The following is an 18,568-nucleotide window of genomic DNA, read 5'->3' as shown; positions in this document are numbered from 1 at the left end:
CCCGCATAGCTGCCAACAAACAAAATGCAATAATTTGAAAATAAAAGTGTTTAAAAATGTTGAAAATAAATACGCAAAGCGGCAAACAAAAGACAACATGAAATAAGAGAAACAACAAATGGAACGCTGACGAGCAGACGTCGACACCAGCGCGCTGCATCTGTTTGTTCATGTGTGCGTGTGCGTGTGTGTGGCTGCAGCTTTGACTTAATTTCAGTGCGTTCAACCTAGGAGTGAGCGAGACGAAGAGTGTTGAAGAGCAAAAGCTCTCTGAGAAAAGTTCATTAGGAATAATTGATAGTGCGAGCGAGCAAGAGAATGATGTGATGTTTTATTTTACAGTTGAAGGATTATGTGACTTTTACAAGGCAAGAGAGACAGCAATAGCGATCAGAGAGATCGCAGTGTTTTGAACTAAAATTTTAACAAACGCGACTGCTGTAAGACAAAAAACAACAAAAACAATACTGTTTTACACTGCGTTAAAAAAGTGTAACAACAAAAAAAACTGAACTATAAAAATAATTGACAAAACAACAAGAAATACCAAAAATAAAACGACGGCCTAGCAATGCATGGCATCACACACCTCTATCGGCAGCATGCCGTAGAGAAACAGCTCAGCGTCGGCTCTGAGGGCTGGTCGCACGGCTACGGAAATGGCAATGGCAATGGCAACCGCCTCTACAGCGTGGACTCCTCCAGCAGCTCCAGCTCCAACTCGAACAGCGGAGGCGTCACGGGCAGCGCCTACGCACAGTGGCAGAGCGATCGCCACTCCCACTCCCAGCCACAGGCCGTGCCCGATGCCCACAAATCGCTGGAGAATCACGGAGGAGGCGGCAGCAGCTGCACTAATGGCGGAGGAGCAGGTGGCGGCGGCCAAAGGAACTCCTACGACAGCTGGTACGCCAGCGGCTCCGGGGCTAGCGGCAGCCTGAAGCGTACGCCCTCGTCGAAGCGCAGTTTTCTGGAACGATCTCAGAGTCCGGCAGTTTACGGCGTAAGCAGAGATCATCCCTCGTGCTGTGAGCCACCCTCTAATTCCGATACCCATCCCTTGCAGAGCATGCGTCGCAGCGGCGGTCCGGACTTTGGCTCCCCGCCGACCGCAGCGGCAGTTGGCGGAAGCGGCGGTGGAGGTGCCGGCGGAGGAGGGTTCTTTCCCCACGACCTGGACCTCATCTACGAAAGCCAGGGAGATCATCAGTATTTCACCCACACGGGCGCCAGCGGCCAGCAGCGTGACAGCGGGGAGCGGCCCACGGCCATCTCGATCTTTCACCGCGTGTCGGCGGCCAACACATCGCTGGACGACTACAGTGCCCCCAGTGGTGGCAGCACAGACAGCGGCATGGCCGGCAGTGGAGCATTCCAAAGGCACCGCTTCGACAACTCCTCCTTCGCCAAGAGCCTCAGCGTGGACGAGTCCACAGACAGGCAGCCGGCGGGGCAGTCGCCCTCCCACAGGGAGGGGCATGGGAAGCATGGCAAGCACCATCATCATCACAACCACAGTCACCATCACCACTCGATCCAGGAGCTGCTCAAGCACTTTGGCAAGAAGATTCACGTATGGCCTCGCAAGCACCACGATGCCCAGAGCGTCTGCACATCGCCGCAGAACGATCCGCAGGAGAACTTTCGCACACGCTCCAAGAGCTTGGATGTAAACACACTCAGCCGCCCCAATCGCATCCTCGACGACTGCGGGGCCACCTACAAGATCTACGATCGCATTGTCAAAGAAGGTAAAGGGAAAGGGTTTGTCCAAGGGTCCATCTATCATCTGGTACTTGCTGTTCACTTAGACTTATGATTAGATCGTAACAATCGTGAAGTCGTATCTTCTACTAATCACTTTGTATTCCTCTTTTCTAAAAAGGTGCTCATATGCGTCGCGCGTCTGCGGATCTGGAGAAACGACGCGCCTCTGTGGGGGCTGCCGGTCGAGGATTACGCGGCGATGGCACACTGGACCCATACCATGCGGCTATACTGTTCAGAGATTCCAGAGGGGTAAGTCGAGAACTTATGTATACGTACATATGTATGATAATGGGTTAAATATAGTCCCCTGGAAGAGGGTTTCGTTTCGCGTCAACAAAGTTGCTATCTTCCCAGTTCCCAGATATACAATACGTAATAGTATATCATCTTCCATACACGATCTCCTGTTGCCCCTTGTTCTTTTTTTGTATCAACCTTGTGGGAAAATCTCTCATCTCTTTTTTCCCAGCTGTACATATTGCCGTAGAGCTGATCTTTTTATCTTGACTTCTTGGTACTTATACCTTGATATTTCGAGTCTTAATGACCGAACCATATTGAAATCTCTCATCAGAGTCATATCCCTTCTGGGCTTTCTTCCGGCCATTCCCGATTCACCCAACCCTTCCTTAAATCCAAATATTATTATAGGGACAGTTTTACGATTACAAGAAGGTATGACAGCTGAGTGGTCCACAAATAGTAAAACAGGTTCGTTTCCCTTCGACGGTGGGTTGTGTGGCAGTCAGCTTTTGTCAGTCAGGGTTGTTGTCTTCGCTATGGAGAGACTTTTGGCACGGTGAAGCTACTTTACATGTAAAATGTAAAGAGATCGAGATAGCGCTCCTTTGTTCCATCACGAGAGTTAGCTTGAATGACAGAGATAGGGCTCTGGAGATTGAAATAGAGCTGCGGAAAATTGCGAATTGCGAAGGGACGGTGGTCCAGGAGGGTGACCAGGCACCAGGGGATGGGATGGAGCAAAGACCTTGGCTATCTCGCCAGTTCCCTCGACAACTTCCACAAATAACTTGAAGGGTAGTTGCCGTTCTGCAAACTGTCTGGATAGATATCTTACGCACTGGAATTCAGCAGCGAGAAGTTTCCCACTCGCACATGACACGAGATTTGCATATTCGCATCATATACAGCGGCCCAGCATGTTCTTCCCCGTAATCTCCCTTTCCAAGCCCCTTTCTGACGCCCATTTAGCGGTAGTTGTGAAATATCCGAATCGCAGACATATCAGATTAGTCGGCTAATAATGTTAACTGATTAATATACGCAAACATTGCCCCGTCATCAGCATGAGAACGCGGACCGAAGCATTATATTATCTCTCCATCGTTTATTGTCGCGCACACACCTCGCACATAGTCTTCAAGGTCGGCTAATGGGCCTAATGCCTGTTACAACAAATAAATGTGCTGATATTGGTGGTTAGTTCATTGAAACGGGTTTATATCGAGAGGGGAATGTACATATTTTCGCATATTCTCGGAAATTCTTGTCTGCTCGCACTTCTGACGTCATACCTGTGTGGGCTTTCACCGGACAGAAAAGGCGCGCATATGTATTGCTCTATGGTTTTGTTATTCTTAAGCGGACGCCCGCCAATGATGATTAATTGAGTGAGAACATTTCACATGTCCGCCAATACATTGCCCAATACGAAGTACAAACATCTCTCTCCCATATGTACCTGTAGAGCCCCATCCTCTCTCTCTCTCTCTTTCTCTGTCTCTTCTGTTGAGAGTTGGTAGGCCTTGTGGCCCACAATCTTTTAGAACCGTTTGTTTTACTTATCGCACGCAGAACAACAAATGTATGTATGTACGTAGAAGCAGCAACTTTTGTTCCACTCCCCACTCATGTTCATGAATTGCATTGAGTGGGAGTGGTAGAATTCTTGAGAGCTTTTTCTTACTCAATGCCGTTCGTTTATTCCGTTGTGGGTGTATGAAGAAGCTTCCTCTCTCTGGTTGTTTCGGTAATTGTTGGTTCTTCGTCCGTCATATATGTACACATACATATATGTATATGTATGTACCCTTTATTTGCAGAGAGAAGCATAACAGTTTGTTTGCCTCGTGTGTGACGGTGATGTGGAAACCTAATCGAAAGAGCAAACCGAAAGAGATTAACTAAAGCAAACATGCACAAGAATAGAAATGCACACAAAGAGTAAGAGAGAAGAGAAATATATTTTTGGGTTTATCGAGTCATGCCATCCCCTCGCTCTCAAGTGCATTCTAGAGTGTTCCCTCTTCGACGTCGTTACATCGCGTGTTCTTGTATTTGCGCTAGCTTTAGCATTTTCACACACGCTCTGCTCTCTCTAGTTAGCAGCTCTATCTCTATCTCTCTGTGTGTGGAACTGTTTGTGGCGATCGTGGGGGCTCGCGAAACTCTTAACCAGTTTACTTTTTCACTTGCGAGCGCGCAGACCGTGTGCCCGGAACCGAACCGAACCGAATCGCATCGCATAATCTTCGCCACCGCCGCAGCAGAGCTTTCTGATAAATCCGTCTGCGATTTCGCGTCCTCTTCTTCTTTGTCTTTCATTACACGCGTGTGCGTGTTCGTGTGCATAGGTATTGGTGTGCTCCATGTATCGCCGTCGCTATTCCGCCTTCGAGCCGAGTACACCGCGCGTCGGAGTGCTGCCCTCCCCGGCGGTCGTTCCACATGTTGCTGCAACCTCCAAAGTGCTGCAAGGCAGCAGTCTCAGCCCCAGCCCCCACCACCACCACCATAACGGCCCCAAATTGAGCGTGCGCTTTGACCCAAATCTCCCCATCGACAATGACAGCAACAACAACAGCAATGGAAAGAGCATCAGCAGCAGCAGCAGCAGCGAGAGCCAGAATGCAAAAATCGGACGAAAGGCGCGCTCTCTCAGCAATTCTCCGTTGTACCATCGCAAGAAGCGCTACAGCCATCTGCCCGGGCTAATGTCTGGGGGAAACGGCCCGTCAACGGCGGCCAGCGTCAACTATCAGCTTCTGAATAGTGCAAATATTAAAGATTTCGTCGACGGTCAACGCCATTCGCAGCACGTAAGCAGGCGCGATGACAGCAGCCAGAGCAGCAGCAGCAGCACTACCAAAAGCAGCGGCAGCAGTAACAACACCAAAAGCAGCAAAATTGATGGCAAAAAGCTGACGGCCACTCTAACGGCAGCGATGTCATCGTCTCTGCTGCGTCGCAAGGCTCACAGCAACCACAGCCAACAGCAGCAACAACAACAAAAGATGGAGCAACAGCAACAGCAACAGCAAAAGATGGAGCAACAGAAACATATGCAGCAGCAGAGGAACCACAATACGATTGCAAATGGTCCGCGCCATTCCCTCGGTCATTCACCTGTCTCCTTTTCCACTCGCGGAGACTTTGCTGCAGTCCAACAGGCGCTCGTCTATGAGAGGCGGCGGGTGAGCAGCGCCCACTCCTCGCCCCGCACCCACTCCCCGGTGCATCAGTGCATGCTTATGCGGCGACGCAGTGATTACAGTGTGGAACAGATCGAGCAGTGGAAGCGGCAGCAGCAGTTGCTGCCTCGCTCTGGTCGTAAAATTAGTGTAAGTGCAGTCCCAGAGTCCCCCGGGAGAGTGACATTGTGAGAGCAGAAGAGCGGAAGAGAGAAAAGCTTTTGCATTAAAGCTTTCACCTGCAGTAGGAGCGGAGCCCATTAACTACTCAAGAGAACATAGAAAGAGAGGCATTTAAGATGTTTGAGTTTGCTTAAATGCGAGCGTAATTTTGCAATTGCCATATCTCCATCTCTGGCCCCCGATCTTTTCCCCTCCCCCTCCCCCTCGATCTATCCCAAGTGCCTGGTTAAGTGTCATAATTCCACAATTGCACACATTTCAATGTTAATTTCAAAGCTACTCGAACTCGGAACGTCCGTCGCGACTATAAATGTGCGACAAGTGAGTAAATACTAAAGCTCGCTGGCGTGTCTCATAAATATTTCATGGGAGTTTTGCGTTTGTTTTTGTTTTCCTCTGATGTTTTATCTGCGGTTTTGGTGCAGATTAAGAGATTATAGCGGTATTATCAGTAGAAGATATAATTCCCTAATTATTATACCCGATGCTCAAAATGAGTATAGGGTTATTATATTATATTTGTGGTGGATCTGGATGTGTGTAACACCCAGAAGGAAGCGTTTTAAAGTAACCCTATAAAGTATATGATTTGATCAGCATCAAAAGCCGAGTCTAAAGCCATGTCTGACTGAGTATCAGGTTTAAGTGTAGAGTCGTTTCCCCTTGTTCATTTTTGATATTGTGTGTTTTCTCTCTCTTTCCGTTTGGAAAAAAACTCGAATCATGGTGACCCATATATGAAAAAGGGATTGATAATGGGAATACGCGAGTGTAACGGGAAACGGAAGAAGATCATTATTCCATATGGAATGATCACGTTTTCTTCGGTGGAAGTGTGGCGTGCACTTGCGTACGTAATGCCTTACGTGAGCTTTACGACATGTTCCTTTCCCGTACAGTTTCCCCCTAATTATATTTAACGTGTCGTGTTATACTACAAGTGTGGACCATTAATTTAAGTGCAAAATTGCTTCTCTTTGAAATCCATCCATGTATGACGTTTCTTTGATAAACGAACGATGGCCCAGATGGTCAGTCTTTGAATCCGAGTACTTTTTGAGGTTAGATGATGTTGATAGACAATGTTGAACCCTTTCTAGTTTTACTATATACAACATCCAATCTAACAATACATTTTTTCTGTTCCATTTTACAGCTGCCTGTAGCTGATCCGTTCCTAGAGAAGTGCAATCTATCTGATTTTGGTAAGCATTATTCTTCGATCGCACCTCGCATCCTGCCCCATGCCCCGTGCCCCCGCCTCTGATGCGCACCATGGGGCAAACAAAAAATGTTTAATTTAAATAAATTAGCAGACACACTTGGCATTCGATCAAGAGTCGGCCTCCATTGTGGCACACGACGACACTTTTTCCCCGGTGAACAAATAGAATCCCAACGACAGTCAGAGGAATCGAAATACCCATAAAGACAGACAGACAGACGGATGCGAGAGGAAGGAAAGGAGGAAAGGTGGCATGGCATGGAATCGAAGTCATAACTCAAGGGGGATTATGGTGGCCGTAGTATCTGCGTCTTATAGATACATATTTATGTTATGTGGGCGACACGGAACATAATCGTTATGGGATCGCAATACATATGCATATCACTATTCTTCTGAGGAGAGGATACATAGATATATCTTGTATGGTGTCCGAACACACCCCCAAAGTGTCTTTATCCGTCGAATGCTAATTATAAATAAGTTCCAAGTACGCCGGAGAGAGATCTCTACGGAAAAGAGTGTAACGTAACGGGGTCTACCGGCTGCGGAAAGAGCCCAGGAGGGAGGGTGTGCACTGCATGTAATTTGTTGCCAATTTCAGACACATTTCATGAACCTCATTAACGTCAATTCCCCAACGGCTTCGACGATCTGTTCCGATCTAATACTCGTACTCGTACGTCCCGATCCGAGCACTCAACAGCAGCAGCAAAAGCAAATTCTATTCAATTTATATTCCGCTCTGAGAATATTCTCCGATTTTTTGAAAATTCCTCCCACTTGTGAGTATTTTTCCCCTCTAGCTTTTGTTTTGTTTTGTTTTTGCGTGTTTTCCTTGTGCCGAAAACGATTTTCCGAGAGAGAGAAACAGAACAGAGGCTGCAGAAGATCAGTTTATGATAAAATTTCGAATCGCTTAGAACGGAGACGACGACGGGCAGACGACAGATTCTCGGCGATTGTTTTCGACCGTTTCGTGTTCCGTGTGAAAATATTGGCCAGAGAAAACGACTTATTCTTGTGTCTTTTGGCTTCTGGTTTATATATGTGTAGAAATATGGATATATGTAGATCCAAGTGCCACGTAGATTACTGACAAATCGAACCGAATCGAAGGTTTTCCCCTCGGGTCTTCTTGTCTCTTGAGTCATTCGTCAAGAATTTTCGAATAGCGCCGCGCGACGCCAAACCTAGGAAAACAACTACAGAGGCACCTATACCTAGACACCCACCAAACCACCGCCCACCGCCGACCGCCCACCGCCCACTGGGGAAATGGTTTTTCAATTGTTTTGATGCCGCACAAAGCCAAGAACCAAGCAACAAAGCAAGAAGCATTTCAATTAACTCTCGCGTGGCCCGTGGCCCGCTGTCAAAAGAAACGCAAAATGCAAAAAGAAAACGCAAAAACGAAGAAAAAAAACTAAAGCCCAAGAATCGATAACCCATATATGCGGTTTAACCTATATATATTGAATATTTCCAATCAGAGAACAACAATAAAGATAGGGAAAACACACACGGAGACACAGAGACAGAGAGAGAGAGAAAGATAGGGAGACCTTCATCCATTTCTCCTCCAAAGTTCTTATCTCGATTTCTTTATCGATGAAGGCCCACCACCCACCTACCGCCTCCCGCGTGGCGACGGCACTTTTTTAACATTTAAATTTGTAGAATCCTTTTGGGGAATAGTGATTTTTACTGCTCTTTGGATATAGAATTTCTTACCAAATATTTCACATTTTCACAAATATATATATGTTTTTCCTGCCACTACTGGCCTTCGCTTTCTTTTCTATACATTTTCTGGGTTTTCTCGTCCATTTTTTGTGCCGCTTTTGCTTTTGTTTGCTGAGGTTTTGTGGACATTTGGCGGATAAACGATTTGTGGATGTGATACGAATGTGAGGGAATTTCCAAATTGAAAGAAAATGCAATCTGGATATCTGGGGACTCTTTCCATTCCCTCTTCAGAACATAGGCATTCTATATACCATAAATCTAAATTGTATTCCCTTTGATGATCCATGTCCATTCCCAACAAAAATCTCATCTGTGGTGGTCTTAAAATAATTTGTGATCCATAAACAGTTTGAAGATTTCCCAAATAGATTTCCAAAGGCAAATGAAAATGCACAAACGAATTGAAAATGGAATATAAATCCCCATTAGAGACGTGCAGATGTTTCTGCACTGCACGGCTCTTCTCTGGTTAATTAATTTCTTGGCACAACTGTCGTCGTTCGATCCGATCCGTACCCCGATATCTGTCGCTATAATGTCTGTTTGGCCTGCATTTATCGCTGGGAGATCTATGGCCTAGCCCCCAGTGCCCGTATCCGAGTATATAGTTATTTGATTAACACCTTTTGGTCCCGCCTCAATATTTATTTGTTTACACTGTGCGCCACACCACGCAGTTGATGTCTATGATTCTGCCCCTTTCCCCTGCCTCTCTCTCTCTCTCTCTCTCTCTCTCTCTCTCTCGTCTCTGTCTTTCTGTCTGTTTGTCTGTGTCTCTCTTTTGAGGAATTGAATTAATATTTATTGTTGAACAATTTGATGAACAATCTAAAATCTATTCTGGTGTCTATCCGGCGTGTGTACTGTGGTATTTCAGTCTGTTCTGTGGTTTTGTCGCACGCTAAATTTATTTTAATTAAAAATGTCTAAATTGAATTTATCGAATCGCGCGCGCCCCAACAATTTGTTTCATTTGCGGCCCAGACCAGCTCATAGAAGGAAGGGTTCAGTCCATTTAGATGATGATCTATGCAGTTCCTTCATCTCGATTGTCAGGCGAATAGAAGGGCCGTGTTACTCATGGAGCTCATGGAGCTCTTCTGTTCTGTTTAGGACGGCCATTAATTAGCAGCCAAATCGAGTCCCCAGTTAATTTTTAACGCCCACAGACCCAACCACCGACTAGAAACAGAAATCGTAATGCGAGGGCATTGAAGGAGGAGCATAAACAGTGTGAAAAATAGTAAAACGAAAACAGCAATAAAACAAAGAACCTTTGAGACGCATGTTACAATTGCACTTTTATTCGAATCATGCGGGTCGCTTGGTGCTGGGAGGGGGCACTGGTCGGCCAGCCGATGTCCTTTGCTATCCCTTGGAGAGCATCAAAGAGTTTGAGCAGATCTCCGAAGCCTGGAAACGTCTGCTGGCGGAGCTGCTCAATAAAGGTGTCCTATCCACAGCTCTAAGATGATTCAAACTAACGAATATCTCTCTCGTTCTCTTGGGTCCTTGCAGAAGAGGACGACTCACAGATCTTTGTCAAGTTCTTCCGCTTCCACAAGTGTTACGATCTGATACCCACATCCGCCAAGCTCGTGGTCTTTGACACACAGCTGCTCGTGAAGAAAGCCTTCTATGCACTCGTCTACAACGGCGTGAGGGCGGCACCGCTCTGGGATTCGGAGAAGCAGCAGTTTGTGGGTATGCTGACCATCACGGACTTTATCAAGATCCTGCAAATGTATTACAAGTCGCCCAACGCCTCCATGGAGCAGCTCGAAGAGCACAAACTGGACACGTGGCGGAGTAAGTAGAACACATCTTGAGGTGGAGAACCAATTCTGAGACCAGCCGCCGCCTTTCTGTTCCACAGGTGTGCTGCACAATCAGGTGATGCCGTTGGTCAGCATCGGACCGGATGCCTCCCTCTACGATGCCATCAAAATTCTCATCCACAGCCGCATTCACCGCCTGCCCGTGATCGATCCGGCGACCGGCAATGTCCTCTACATCCTGACACACAAACGCATACTGAGGTTCCTCTTCCTATATGTGAGTATCTATCTATCTATATATATATATCCCTTGGACACACATGGAATCGAATCCGCTCTCTCGCTTGCAGATTAACGAACTACCAAAGCCCGCGTACATGCAAAAGAGTCTGCGCGAACTGAAGATCGGAACGTACAGCAACATCGAGACCGCCGACGAGACCACGAGCATCATTACAGCGCTCAAGAAGTTTGTGGAGCGACGCGTCTCGGCGCTGCCCCTGGTGGATGCCGAGGGTCGTCTGGTTGATATTTATGCAAAGTTTGATGTGATTGTAAGTCCCCTGCAGCCTGCAGCTTCAACCAATGTCTCAATCAATTGATTGATTCTCTCTTCTCCCTTTCATTTAGAATCTCGCTGCTGAGAAAACCTACAACGATCTCGATGTATCGCTGCGCAAGGCCAACGAGCATCGCAACGAGTGGTTTGAGGGCGTTCAAAAGTGCAATCTGGACGAAGCGCTCTACACCATAATGGAACGCATTGTGCGGGCGGAGGTGCATCGCCTGGTGGTAGTCGATGAGCACCGCAAGGTTATTGGCATCATCTCGCTATCAGACATCTTGCTCTACCTGGTTCTGCGGCCAAGTGGCGAGGGCGTCGGCGGATCCGAGAGCTCACTGCGTGCCTCCGATCCCGTCCTTCTGCGCAAGGTGGCCGAAGTGGAGATCCCTGCACCAATTTCAGCGACAACGCCCCCGCCTCGCAGTCCTTCGGCAGGGTCCGGCAATCGCAGCCTGATCGAGGACATACCCGAGGAGGAGCCGGCGCCGCCCCAGACGCCAGCAAAGACCGACGATGCGGAGGCGGATGCCGATGCCGACAGTGATAACAACAAGTCCGCCAGTGAGGATAAGGCCAACAACAACCAGAACCAGAGCCAGCACGAGAGGGGAAGAACGACGGGGGCGCCGACGGCCAATGGTGATAGCAGCAATAACAGTCCAGCCGAAGTGTCCTTTGCCGATGAGGCGCACGAAGAAACAGAAGCCACTGACCAGGTCGAGCGCAGCAATTGTGATGATGAAAACCCCGATGAGGATGACGACGAGGATGAGAACGACGACGACGATGACGTGGAGGTGGTGGAGCGCAAAAAGGCAACCGCTGCGGCGGACCACAAAGCGGACACAGAAGAGGAGGACGATGGCCTGAGCAGCGCCGTGTCCGCCGCGTCGGCTCTGGGCCAATCCTTGGCCACGCCCGCGGCGCGAGAGATGGCGCTGGTTAGTGAATAAAACTATAATTTAAACAAAAGAAAACCAAGAAAGAGAAAACTATATTTGAATATTACTAGCTATTAAGGATATGATATATTATTACTAAAGGGAAACCAACAACAATCGCAAAACAAAAAATGTTAACAGAAAGAATGTTTATATATACACACAAGAAAACCAACAACAAATTACATTAGAATGTCTTTAAATTTTAAACTATGTATTTGATTATTATATAATAGTACAGTACAAGTCAAATTCCGAGTTTTTATTTCATTTAAATCGATGCGTTCGGTGCATATTTAAACTAAACTGTGGCGGACAAAGAGTAACTTTATTTTTATTTTTCTGATGGTATTGAACTCTGCAATTCTGAAAAGCTGATACGGGACGGGAGAGCAATACTATAACTCACCAGAGAGAAGTTTATGGACTCTTAAAAAAGGAAGATGCCTAGAAGGGTGCCAATTAAGTCCGCGGAGGGCAAAGATAAAGGGTTTGGTTAGCCGGCATTATTCAACGGAATTTTAAAATTTAGCAATAGGAACGATTTCTCACTTACGTGTTTCGCTACGTAACATTTTTCTCTAATTATACAAAATCCAATAAAAGCAAGTATTTAAAATAAGCCAATTAAGTAAAAAATTGATTCATCAATCGTATATAATTATGTGGGCATGGCTCAATATTCTATCTAGCTAGTAATATTCGACGGAATATCAAAAACGAGGAATATGTATAATAGAATTTGAGCTCGTCAGTATATCTTCGGTATATTTTTACAATGAGACGGTATATTTTGGTATATTTCAGAGGGTCGGACGGTATATTTTATACAAAAATGTGCGGTCACACTGAAGAACAGCTGTTCTATGCGAATTGTAAACACACGTGCAAATGAACCATTTTGAGATACGAGAAATTCCCGGCAAGGTAATTCCCACTTATTATCCGGCTGAAGCTACAGTAACATAACATCTCTCCTCTAGGGGCGTGCCATGGTGGCCACCAAAAAATTTGCCGCGGACGAGATCATTTTCGAGGAGGAGCCCTTTGTGTCGAGCCAATTCTCGTGGAATGCAGCCTACGGCTATGCAGCGTGCGACCACTGCATGCGACCGCTGGAGACGGTGCTGGAGAACGTACGCCGCCTGGCCAGCGATGCGAAGGTGGAAGTGCCGCTCCTCCAGCACGATCCCACCTCGTCCTGGGTGGCACAGTTCACGCAGTGCCAGCGGTGCAAGGTGCGTTACTGCTCCGAGGACTGTCTGATGGAGGCGCGGAAAAGGTACCACCGCGTGGCCTGCATGGGTGCCTTTCGCGCGGATGACACACATCCCATCAACGTGCTAAACGAGACCTGGAAGAAGATGCACTACCCCCCGGAGACGGGTACCATCATGCTCATCGTCCGCCTTATGGCCATGTACCAGCAGAGCAGCAAAAAATCCGAATTCCTCGAGCAGCTGCAGTCCTTCCAAGCGCTGATTGTGAATCGCGAGCAGAAGATCTACCACAAAATGCTGGGTGAGAACTTTGAGCACCAGATGGACCAGCTCTACGGCGCCTTCTGCAAGGCCTTTGCTTCCGATGAGTTTGCCATGGTAATCGGAAAGGATGATAAGGGAGTAGTAAAACTAGATATTTACGTGCGTTTTATCCTCTTATTAGTTCACCACACCAGATGCCTTTAAGACGCTCATGGGTATCATGGGCACCAACAGCCAGGGAATCGCCACCAGTGTGCTGGCGCAGTGGGTGACCAACGTGTCCGACCTGCCGCTGCCGGAAGCCGACAAGACTGCCCTGGACACTGTAATCGACGAGCTCTACTCAAAAGTCGGAGAATGTAACATCTGTCTATATCCTCCAGTCAACTCCTAATGCTATTTTTCTCTACTGGCAGTCGCTGGCGAATTCCTGAACAACGAGGGCTCCGGTCTCTACCTACTGCAGAGCAAGATCAATCACAGCTGCGTGCCGAACGCCTGCTCGACGTTCCCCTACTCCAACGACATTGTTGTCCTGAAAGCACTGGCCCCCATCCAGGAGGGCGAAGAAATCTGCATTTCCTATCTGGACGAGTGCCAGCTGGAGCGCAGCCGCCACTCGCGCCACAAGGTGCTGCGCGAGAACTACATATTCGTCTGCCAATGCCTCAAGTGCCAGGCTCAGGCATCCGACCCTGACGTGACCAGCGACGAGGAGGAGGACGACGACGAAATGGACGACTACGATGATGACGATGATATGAACTAGATTAACACTCAATTTGTCGCAAGATCGGATTTAAGTATAGTAAAGATTATATTATGGCTATAGAGACCTACAGTTGATATGAAAATGGATTGCCTTGGCCTTGGCACGCCCATATCGGGTGAGAAAACTAATTATGTAGGACTTATCCCCGATTCTTTTCAAGTTGATTAAATAGGATAACGGACTTCTAACATTTAAATTAAATTAAGCCGCTGTTTCCGAAATATCTGAATTGTTCCGTTTTCCTGATCGTTTAAGAACAGAGCTACAATTCTATCAATCAGTTGGCCCTTTACGCCACCTCACAGCTTTATCTCGCAGGTATAAATGACTCACCCCACCCAATGTAGATTTAATTGATATGGGTAGAGCTGACAAAGAGAGCTTTCGATACTGTATGTATCGCCAAAAGCAGCTGCTTCATATGTGAAAAGTTTTAGTTGGAAAGAAAAGATCACAATGGCGCATCGATCCGCCTGCCTGATCTTGGTCCTGTGCACTCTGCACAGTGCCTGCGGCCTCTACTTTCACATGTCGGAGACGGAGCGGAAGTGCTTCATTGAGGAGGTTCCCGACGAAACCGATGTGAAAGGTAAGCGGGCATAGCCTAAAATTCCAACGCAGTCTCTAAACGAGCCTTAATCTGTCCCCAGTCAACTACAAAATGGAGCTCTACGATCCACGCTCTAATGGCTTTATGCCCTCATCCCCGGGCATCGGCATGCATGTGGAGGTGCGTGACAGCAACAACAAAATTATCCTCTCCCGTGTGTATAGATCTCAGGGCTGGCTCTTCTTCACCGCTCACGCGCCCGGCGAGCATGTGATTTGTATGTACCCGAACAGCACTGCCTGGTTCAGTGGTGCCCAACTGCGCGTTCACCTGGTCATACTGGTGGGAGAGCATGCCATCGACTATGCCAATATGGCTCAAAAGGAGAAGCTGACGACCGACCAGCTACGTATTCGCCAGCTCCTGGATCAGGTAGAGCAGATCACGAAGGAGCAAAACTACCAACGCTATCGCGAGGAGCGCTTCCGTCACACGAGCAGGAGCACCGAATCCCGCCTCGTATGGTGGTCCGTGATCCAGGTCGTTGTTCTTGTCTGTATCTCGACCTTGCAGGCGTTTAATTTGCGCGATGCGAGACTCGACCTATATAGGGCTTTCTGCAAAGTGCTCAGCGGAGACGAGTTTACCATGGTGACTACGCACAAGCGACCAGGCTTATCCTATATACATATTAACGCGTTTTATATCCAACAGTTCACCTCTCTAGACGCCTTCAAAGCACTGATGGAAATCATTGGCACTAGTCCGGAGGCCGTTACCAGCAGCGCCATCTCTCAGTGGGTCGACCAGGTATTAGATTTGGATTCATCTCTGACAAAACCGGACGAGATAATGCTGCTCCACCTCACTCAAAGGCTTCACGACAAAGTGAAAGAATGTAAGTAAAGAAAACCAAGTGTGATCAGATATTTCTATGTTATTTTTATTCTTGGTAGTTGCTGGCAAGTTCTTGAACAACGAGAAGGTATCCAAGGAGAATCGTGATGTGATCAAGCCATCATATTTCCTTGAAAATTCGAATTCCGACTTAAATATGTTCCTCGAACAAACAAAGCCGAGTGTACCGAATGCCGCCCACATCCAACGATCCAGATATAATTGATGAAGGACTGTTCGGAGCAGCCGTTGGAAACAAGGTCTTTGCGCTAGCCAGCGCACTTAAATCTAATGCTGGCTCTTAGTTGTCTAACGCTCGCTCGCTAATCGAAGACCTTTGCTGTATAGCCCGAGCATATCTATGGCGGTGGCGTTTTGGAAGCAAACCGTGCAGTATAGTCGGCGATCCTTGCATTATATACATACATATAAAGGTTTTAGTTTCACGAATTTGTTTTAACTTATTTTTTTGTGGATTTTATTTAAGCGGCCGGAAAACCCCGATAGCTCGCAAGGACTTCAGCCTCAGAATTGGTTTCATTTGTTGTCGTTATTCTATTAACAGTGCACCTAAATATAAATTTAATTTATAAATGGCTAACAAATCTCATCACGAGCTGCCCTCGCCAGCACCAGCTGAGACGGGCGTTAGGTTTATCAGGTTGTTGCTGCTCTCAGCCAGCTCCACAATGGAGACGCGGCCACGCTGCTTTATGAACTTGGCCACGGCCGCCAGCTCCTCCTCCGAGACATAGATGAACTTGCCACGGTCGTCGATTACGCCTGTGAGGGTCCCATTGGCCTGCAGATCCTGGATGCGCTCGATGGCCTGCTGTGTCTTCAGCTTGAAGGCAACGGCCAAATCCTCCAACAGCACAACCTTATTGTCCTTGATGTACTGTATAAAATCGGCCAAAAGATTATCCTGGTCGTCCGCGTCCCCCTCCTCAAAGCCCTCTTCCTCGACGCTGAAGCCGGCCTTCATTTTCAGATACTCCTCGTGCTCTTTGCGCTCGCGCTCCTCCTTAACCAGACGCTCGGCCTCGGCTCTTTTGCGGTCTGCCTCTTCCCGAAAATCCTCCTGTTGCTTTCGCTCGGCCTCTTCCTTGGCCTCCTTCACCTTCCGCTGCTCTCTATCGATCAGCTCCTGCTCGCGGTGCAGACGCTTCTGTTCCTTGGCCTCCATCTTGGCCCGCTTCTTGGCACCCATCTTCTCGTCAAGCACAGCACCTTGCGGCATACGCTGGCCATCGCCATCGGGATTTTCATCGTCATTATCCCCCTCGGCGTCAGCTGCTTGCAGGGCAGCCGCTGCGGCCGGGGCTGCTGCAGGAGCATTCTGGCGTAGTCGGTTACGCTGATTGCGGGCTATTTGGGCCCGTCGCGGGACGCCCTCCTGTGCTCGCAATGGGACGCCACGTTGCGGTGGTGCTGCTGCTTCCTTTGCTTCTATTGAGGACAAAAACAAAGTGAATTTAAGTCTGCCCCTAATGGTGTATTGGCTTACCTGTGCCGCCGCCCTTCTTTTTCTGCAGGAAAAATATCGTTAATATCACGACCAGCAGGGCCGAAGCGATGCCCACAAGAATAATCAGGTCCATTATCTAGTTAAGATACAGCTGGCACGATTTTGATTGGCAAAAAGGTAAACGTCAACAATTGTGGCAGATGTTCAGCTGTTTCTACGGCACTGCCAACACACAAGATATGCCAGCTGTTGCTGCAGCGTTGCCAGTCAGCGAAAATTGCGCGATTTTGTACAAAATTGTATATTATAAATGTGAAGTAATCTAAAATTCCGAAAATAAAAAATTTATGGCCGTGTTTTAAAACTATTCAGTTTGATGTGATGTGAAGAGATGTTCTCTCTGCGCTCTCTCATGATGACGCGTCAGTAACCGAACGCCAGAGCCGAAGTCACTGGGGTTCCAAAACTCGTATGGTTAGTGGTGATATGCTGGAATGAGAATTCCGTCACGCTACCATCTCTATGCCAAACACTTAAACTTCGATCTGGCACTTTTTCTCATGACGTGTCGGCGAGCTTAACAATATTTAGTGGAAAAAGTTATAACACATTGCCAAAATGCGAGATCAGTTCATCTGCCTGGCCCTGCTGCTGTGCGCCCTGCACAGTGCCTGCGGCCTCTACTTCCACATATCGGAGACGGAGCGGAAGTGCTTTATTGAGGAGGTTCCCGACGAAACCACTGTGATAGGTAAGCGGAAAGAGTCTGAAATGCCAACGAAATCTCTAAACAAGTCTTTATGTATCCGCAGTCAACTACAAAGTGGAGCTTTACGATCCACGCTCTAATGGCTTTATGCCCTCATCCCCGGGAATCGGCATGCATGTGGAGGTGCGTGACAGCGATGACAAAATCATCCTCTCCCGTGTGTACAGCTCCCAGGGCCGAATCTCATTCACCTCACACACGCCCGGCGAGCATGTGATTTGTATGTACTCGAACAGCACTGCCTGGTTCAGTGGTGCCCAGCTGCGCGTTCACCTGGACATACAGGTGGGAGAGCATGCCATCGACTATGCCAATGTGGCTCAAAAGGAGAAGCTGACGGAGCTGCAGCTACGTATTCGCCAGCTCCTGGATCAGGTGGAGCAGATCACCAAGGAGCAGAACTACCAACGCTATCGCGAGGAGCGCTTCCGTCACACGAGCGAGAGCACCAACTCGCGCGTGCTCTGGTGGTCCCTGGCCCAGACCGTTGTCCTCGTGTGCATGGGCTTCTGGCAAATGCGCCATCTGAAGAGCTTCTTCGAGGCGAAGAAGCTGGTGTGAGGACACCGTCAGCTGCAGCCCCCAAGTTCCGTGTGTTTCTCCTACTTTTGGCTCGTTTCGTGCAACAATATTTGCGAATTTCATCGGTGGATCGACCATCATAAACCAGCCACAAGGCCTCGACTCCAAGCACGTCTAGTTTTAATTTCTTGTGCGTAATTTAATAAAAATCCATTGTACAAAAACATCAGACAGCGACTGTACGAGTCTCCAGTGCAATCCTATCGCTGTCTGCTGGTCGGTCGGTCAGCCAGTCAGCTGAGCCTGGTCCCGTGACTTCGCTGACGCCTGACTGAGCGCGACTTGGACTTATCAGCTTAAGTTGTCGCCGGGAGATAACCTGTAGCGTTAACTCCGTCGTTTTAGCTACATGAGGCAGGCATTGTAACTGCATTGAATTGACTGGCTAGCCTTTATCGCAATGT

General features: G+C 47.9%; 6 protein-coding genes across 14 annotated transcripts in view; 4 read left to right on the top strand and 2 right to left on the bottom strand.

The window, feature by feature from the left end:
• Nucleotides 1-11,894, top strand: part of LOC108155333 (5'-AMP-activated protein kinase subunit gamma-1) — a 58,848-nt gene extending 46,954 nt beyond the window's left edge. For 3 of the 8 annotated variants that reach the window (XM_017286077.1, XM_017286076.2, XM_033388765.1), the window contains 6 exons: nt 1,886-2,019; nt 6,541-6,589; nt 9,877-10,167; nt 10,235-10,413; nt 10,487-10,690; nt 10,767-11,894. In XM_017286077.1, coding sequence (XP_017141566.1) covers nt 1,886-2,019; nt 6,541-6,589; nt 9,877-10,167; nt 10,235-10,413; nt 10,487-10,690; nt 10,767-11,654 — 1,745 coding nt within the window. In that variant the 3' untranslated portion in view covers nt 11,655-11,894. Of the gene's footprint in view, nt 1-342; nt 1,004-1,066; nt 1,752-1,885; nt 2,020-4,194; nt 5,352-6,540; nt 6,590-9,567; nt 9,807-9,876; nt 10,168-10,234; nt 10,414-10,486; nt 10,691-10,766 lie in introns of those variants that run through there. The other 5 variants (XM_017286079.1, XM_017286080.2, XM_017286082.2 and 2 more) reach the window with 4 other exon arrangements.
• Nucleotides 11,895-12,470: 576 nt separating this feature from the next.
• Nucleotides 12,471-14,094, top strand: LOC108155111 (SET and MYND domain-containing protein 5). Its single transcript, XM_017285750.2, has 4 exons — nt 12,471-12,569; nt 12,626-13,240; nt 13,308-13,485; nt 13,543-14,094. The coding sequence occupies exons 1-4, from the start codon at nt 12,534-12,536 to the stop codon at nt 13,893-13,895; spliced, it is 1,182 nt and encodes a 393-aa protein (XP_017141239.1). The 5' UTR covers nt 12,471-12,533; the 3' UTR covers nt 13,896-14,094.
• Nucleotides 13,839-18,568, bottom strand: part of LOC108155110 (trophoblast glycoprotein) — a 61,206-nt gene continuing 56,476 nt past the window's right edge. The window contains exon 6 of the mRNA XM_033389699.1: nt 13,839-13,924. Within this exon, the coding sequence (XP_033245590.1) occupies nt 13,904-13,924 (21 nt within the window). The 3' untranslated portion in view covers nt 13,839-13,903. The remainder of the gene's footprint in view (nt 13,925-18,568) is intronic.
• Nucleotides 14,261-15,795, top strand: LOC108155113 (transmembrane emp24 domain-containing protein eca-like). 2 transcript variants are annotated; one of them, XM_017285752.2, is made up of 4 exons: nt 14,261-14,487; nt 14,549-15,099; nt 15,163-15,346; nt 15,405-15,795. In XM_017285752.2, the coding sequence occupies exons 1-4, from the start codon at nt 14,355-14,357 to the stop codon at nt 15,569-15,571; spliced, it is 1,035 nt and encodes a 344-aa protein (XP_017141241.1). In that variant the 5' UTR covers nt 14,261-14,354; the 3' UTR covers nt 15,572-15,795. The 2 variants fall into 2 exon arrangements, with proteins under 2 accessions (XP_017141241.1, XP_033245592.1); XM_033389701.1 differs by lacking the exon at nt 15,405-15,795 and having other exon boundaries at nt 14,549-15,118; nt 15,183-15,273.
• On the bottom strand, nt 15,807-17,019 carry LOC108155114 (DDRGK domain-containing protein 1). Its single transcript, XM_017285753.2, has 2 exons — nt 16,853-17,019; nt 15,807-16,794 (listed from the first exon to the last, which is right to left on the bottom strand). The coding sequence occupies exons 1-2, from the start codon at nt 16,944-16,946 to the stop codon at nt 15,956-15,958; spliced, it is 933 nt and encodes a 310-aa protein (XP_017141242.1). The 5' UTR covers nt 16,947-17,019; the 3' UTR covers nt 15,807-15,955.
• LOC108155115 (transmembrane emp24 domain-containing protein eca) lies at nt 17,331-18,330 on the top strand. The gene is made up of 2 exons (XM_017285754.2): nt 17,331-17,564; nt 17,626-18,330. The coding sequence occupies exons 1-2, from the start codon at nt 17,432-17,434 to the stop codon at nt 18,141-18,143; spliced, it is 651 nt and encodes a 216-aa protein (XP_017141243.1). The 5' UTR covers nt 17,331-17,431; the 3' UTR covers nt 18,144-18,330.

This window comes from Drosophila miranda, chromosome 2 (assembly GCF_003369915.1).
Source record: "Drosophila miranda strain MSH22 chromosome 2, D.miranda_PacBio2.1, whole genome shotgun sequence".
NCBI lineage: Eukaryota > Metazoa > Arthropoda > Insecta > Diptera > Drosophilidae > Drosophila > Drosophila miranda.
This window is presented reverse-complemented; position numbering and strand designations above follow the sequence as displayed.

Bases quoted from the DNA above. Each gene is read 5' to 3' on its own strand.
- LOC108155114 (XM_017285753.2), bottom strand. From the start codon at position 16,946: ATGGACCTGATTATTCTTGTGGGCATCGCTTCGGCCCTGCTGGTCGTG. The intron at 16,795-16,852 runs GTAAGCCAATAC...TGTCCTCAATAG, and splicing joins AAAGAAGGGCGGCGGCACAG to AAGCAAAGGAAGCAGCAGCA.
- LOC108155111 (XM_017285750.2), top strand. From the start codon at position 12,534: ATGAACCATTTTGAGATACGAGAAATTCCCGGCAAG. The intron at 12,570-12,625 runs GTAATTCCCACT...TCTCTCCTCTAG, and splicing joins TACGAGAAATTCCCGGCAAG to GGGCGTGCCATGGTGGCCAC. The intron at 13,241-13,307 runs GTAATCGGAAAG...TCCTCTTATTAG, and splicing joins CTTCCGATGAGTTTGCCATG to TTCACCACACCAGATGCCTT.
- LOC108155115 (XM_017285754.2), top strand. From the start codon at position 17,432: ATGCGAGATCAGTTCATCTGCCTGGCCCTGCTGCTGTGCGCCCTGCAC. The intron at 17,565-17,625 runs GTAAGCGGAAAG...ATGTATCCGCAG, and splicing joins CGACGAAACCACTGTGATAG to TCAACTACAAAGTGGAGCTT.
- LOC108155113 (XM_017285752.2), top strand. From the start codon at position 14,355: ATGGCGCATCGATCCGCCTGCCTGATCTTGGTCCTGTGCACTCTGCAC. The intron at 14,488-14,548 runs GTAAGCGGGCAT...ATCTGTCCCCAG, and splicing joins CGACGAAACCGATGTGAAAG to TCAACTACAAAATGGAGCTC. The intron at 15,347-15,404 runs GTAAGTAAAGAA...TATTCTTGGTAG, and splicing joins TCACGACAAAGTGAAAGAAT to TTGCTGGCAAGTTCTTGAAC.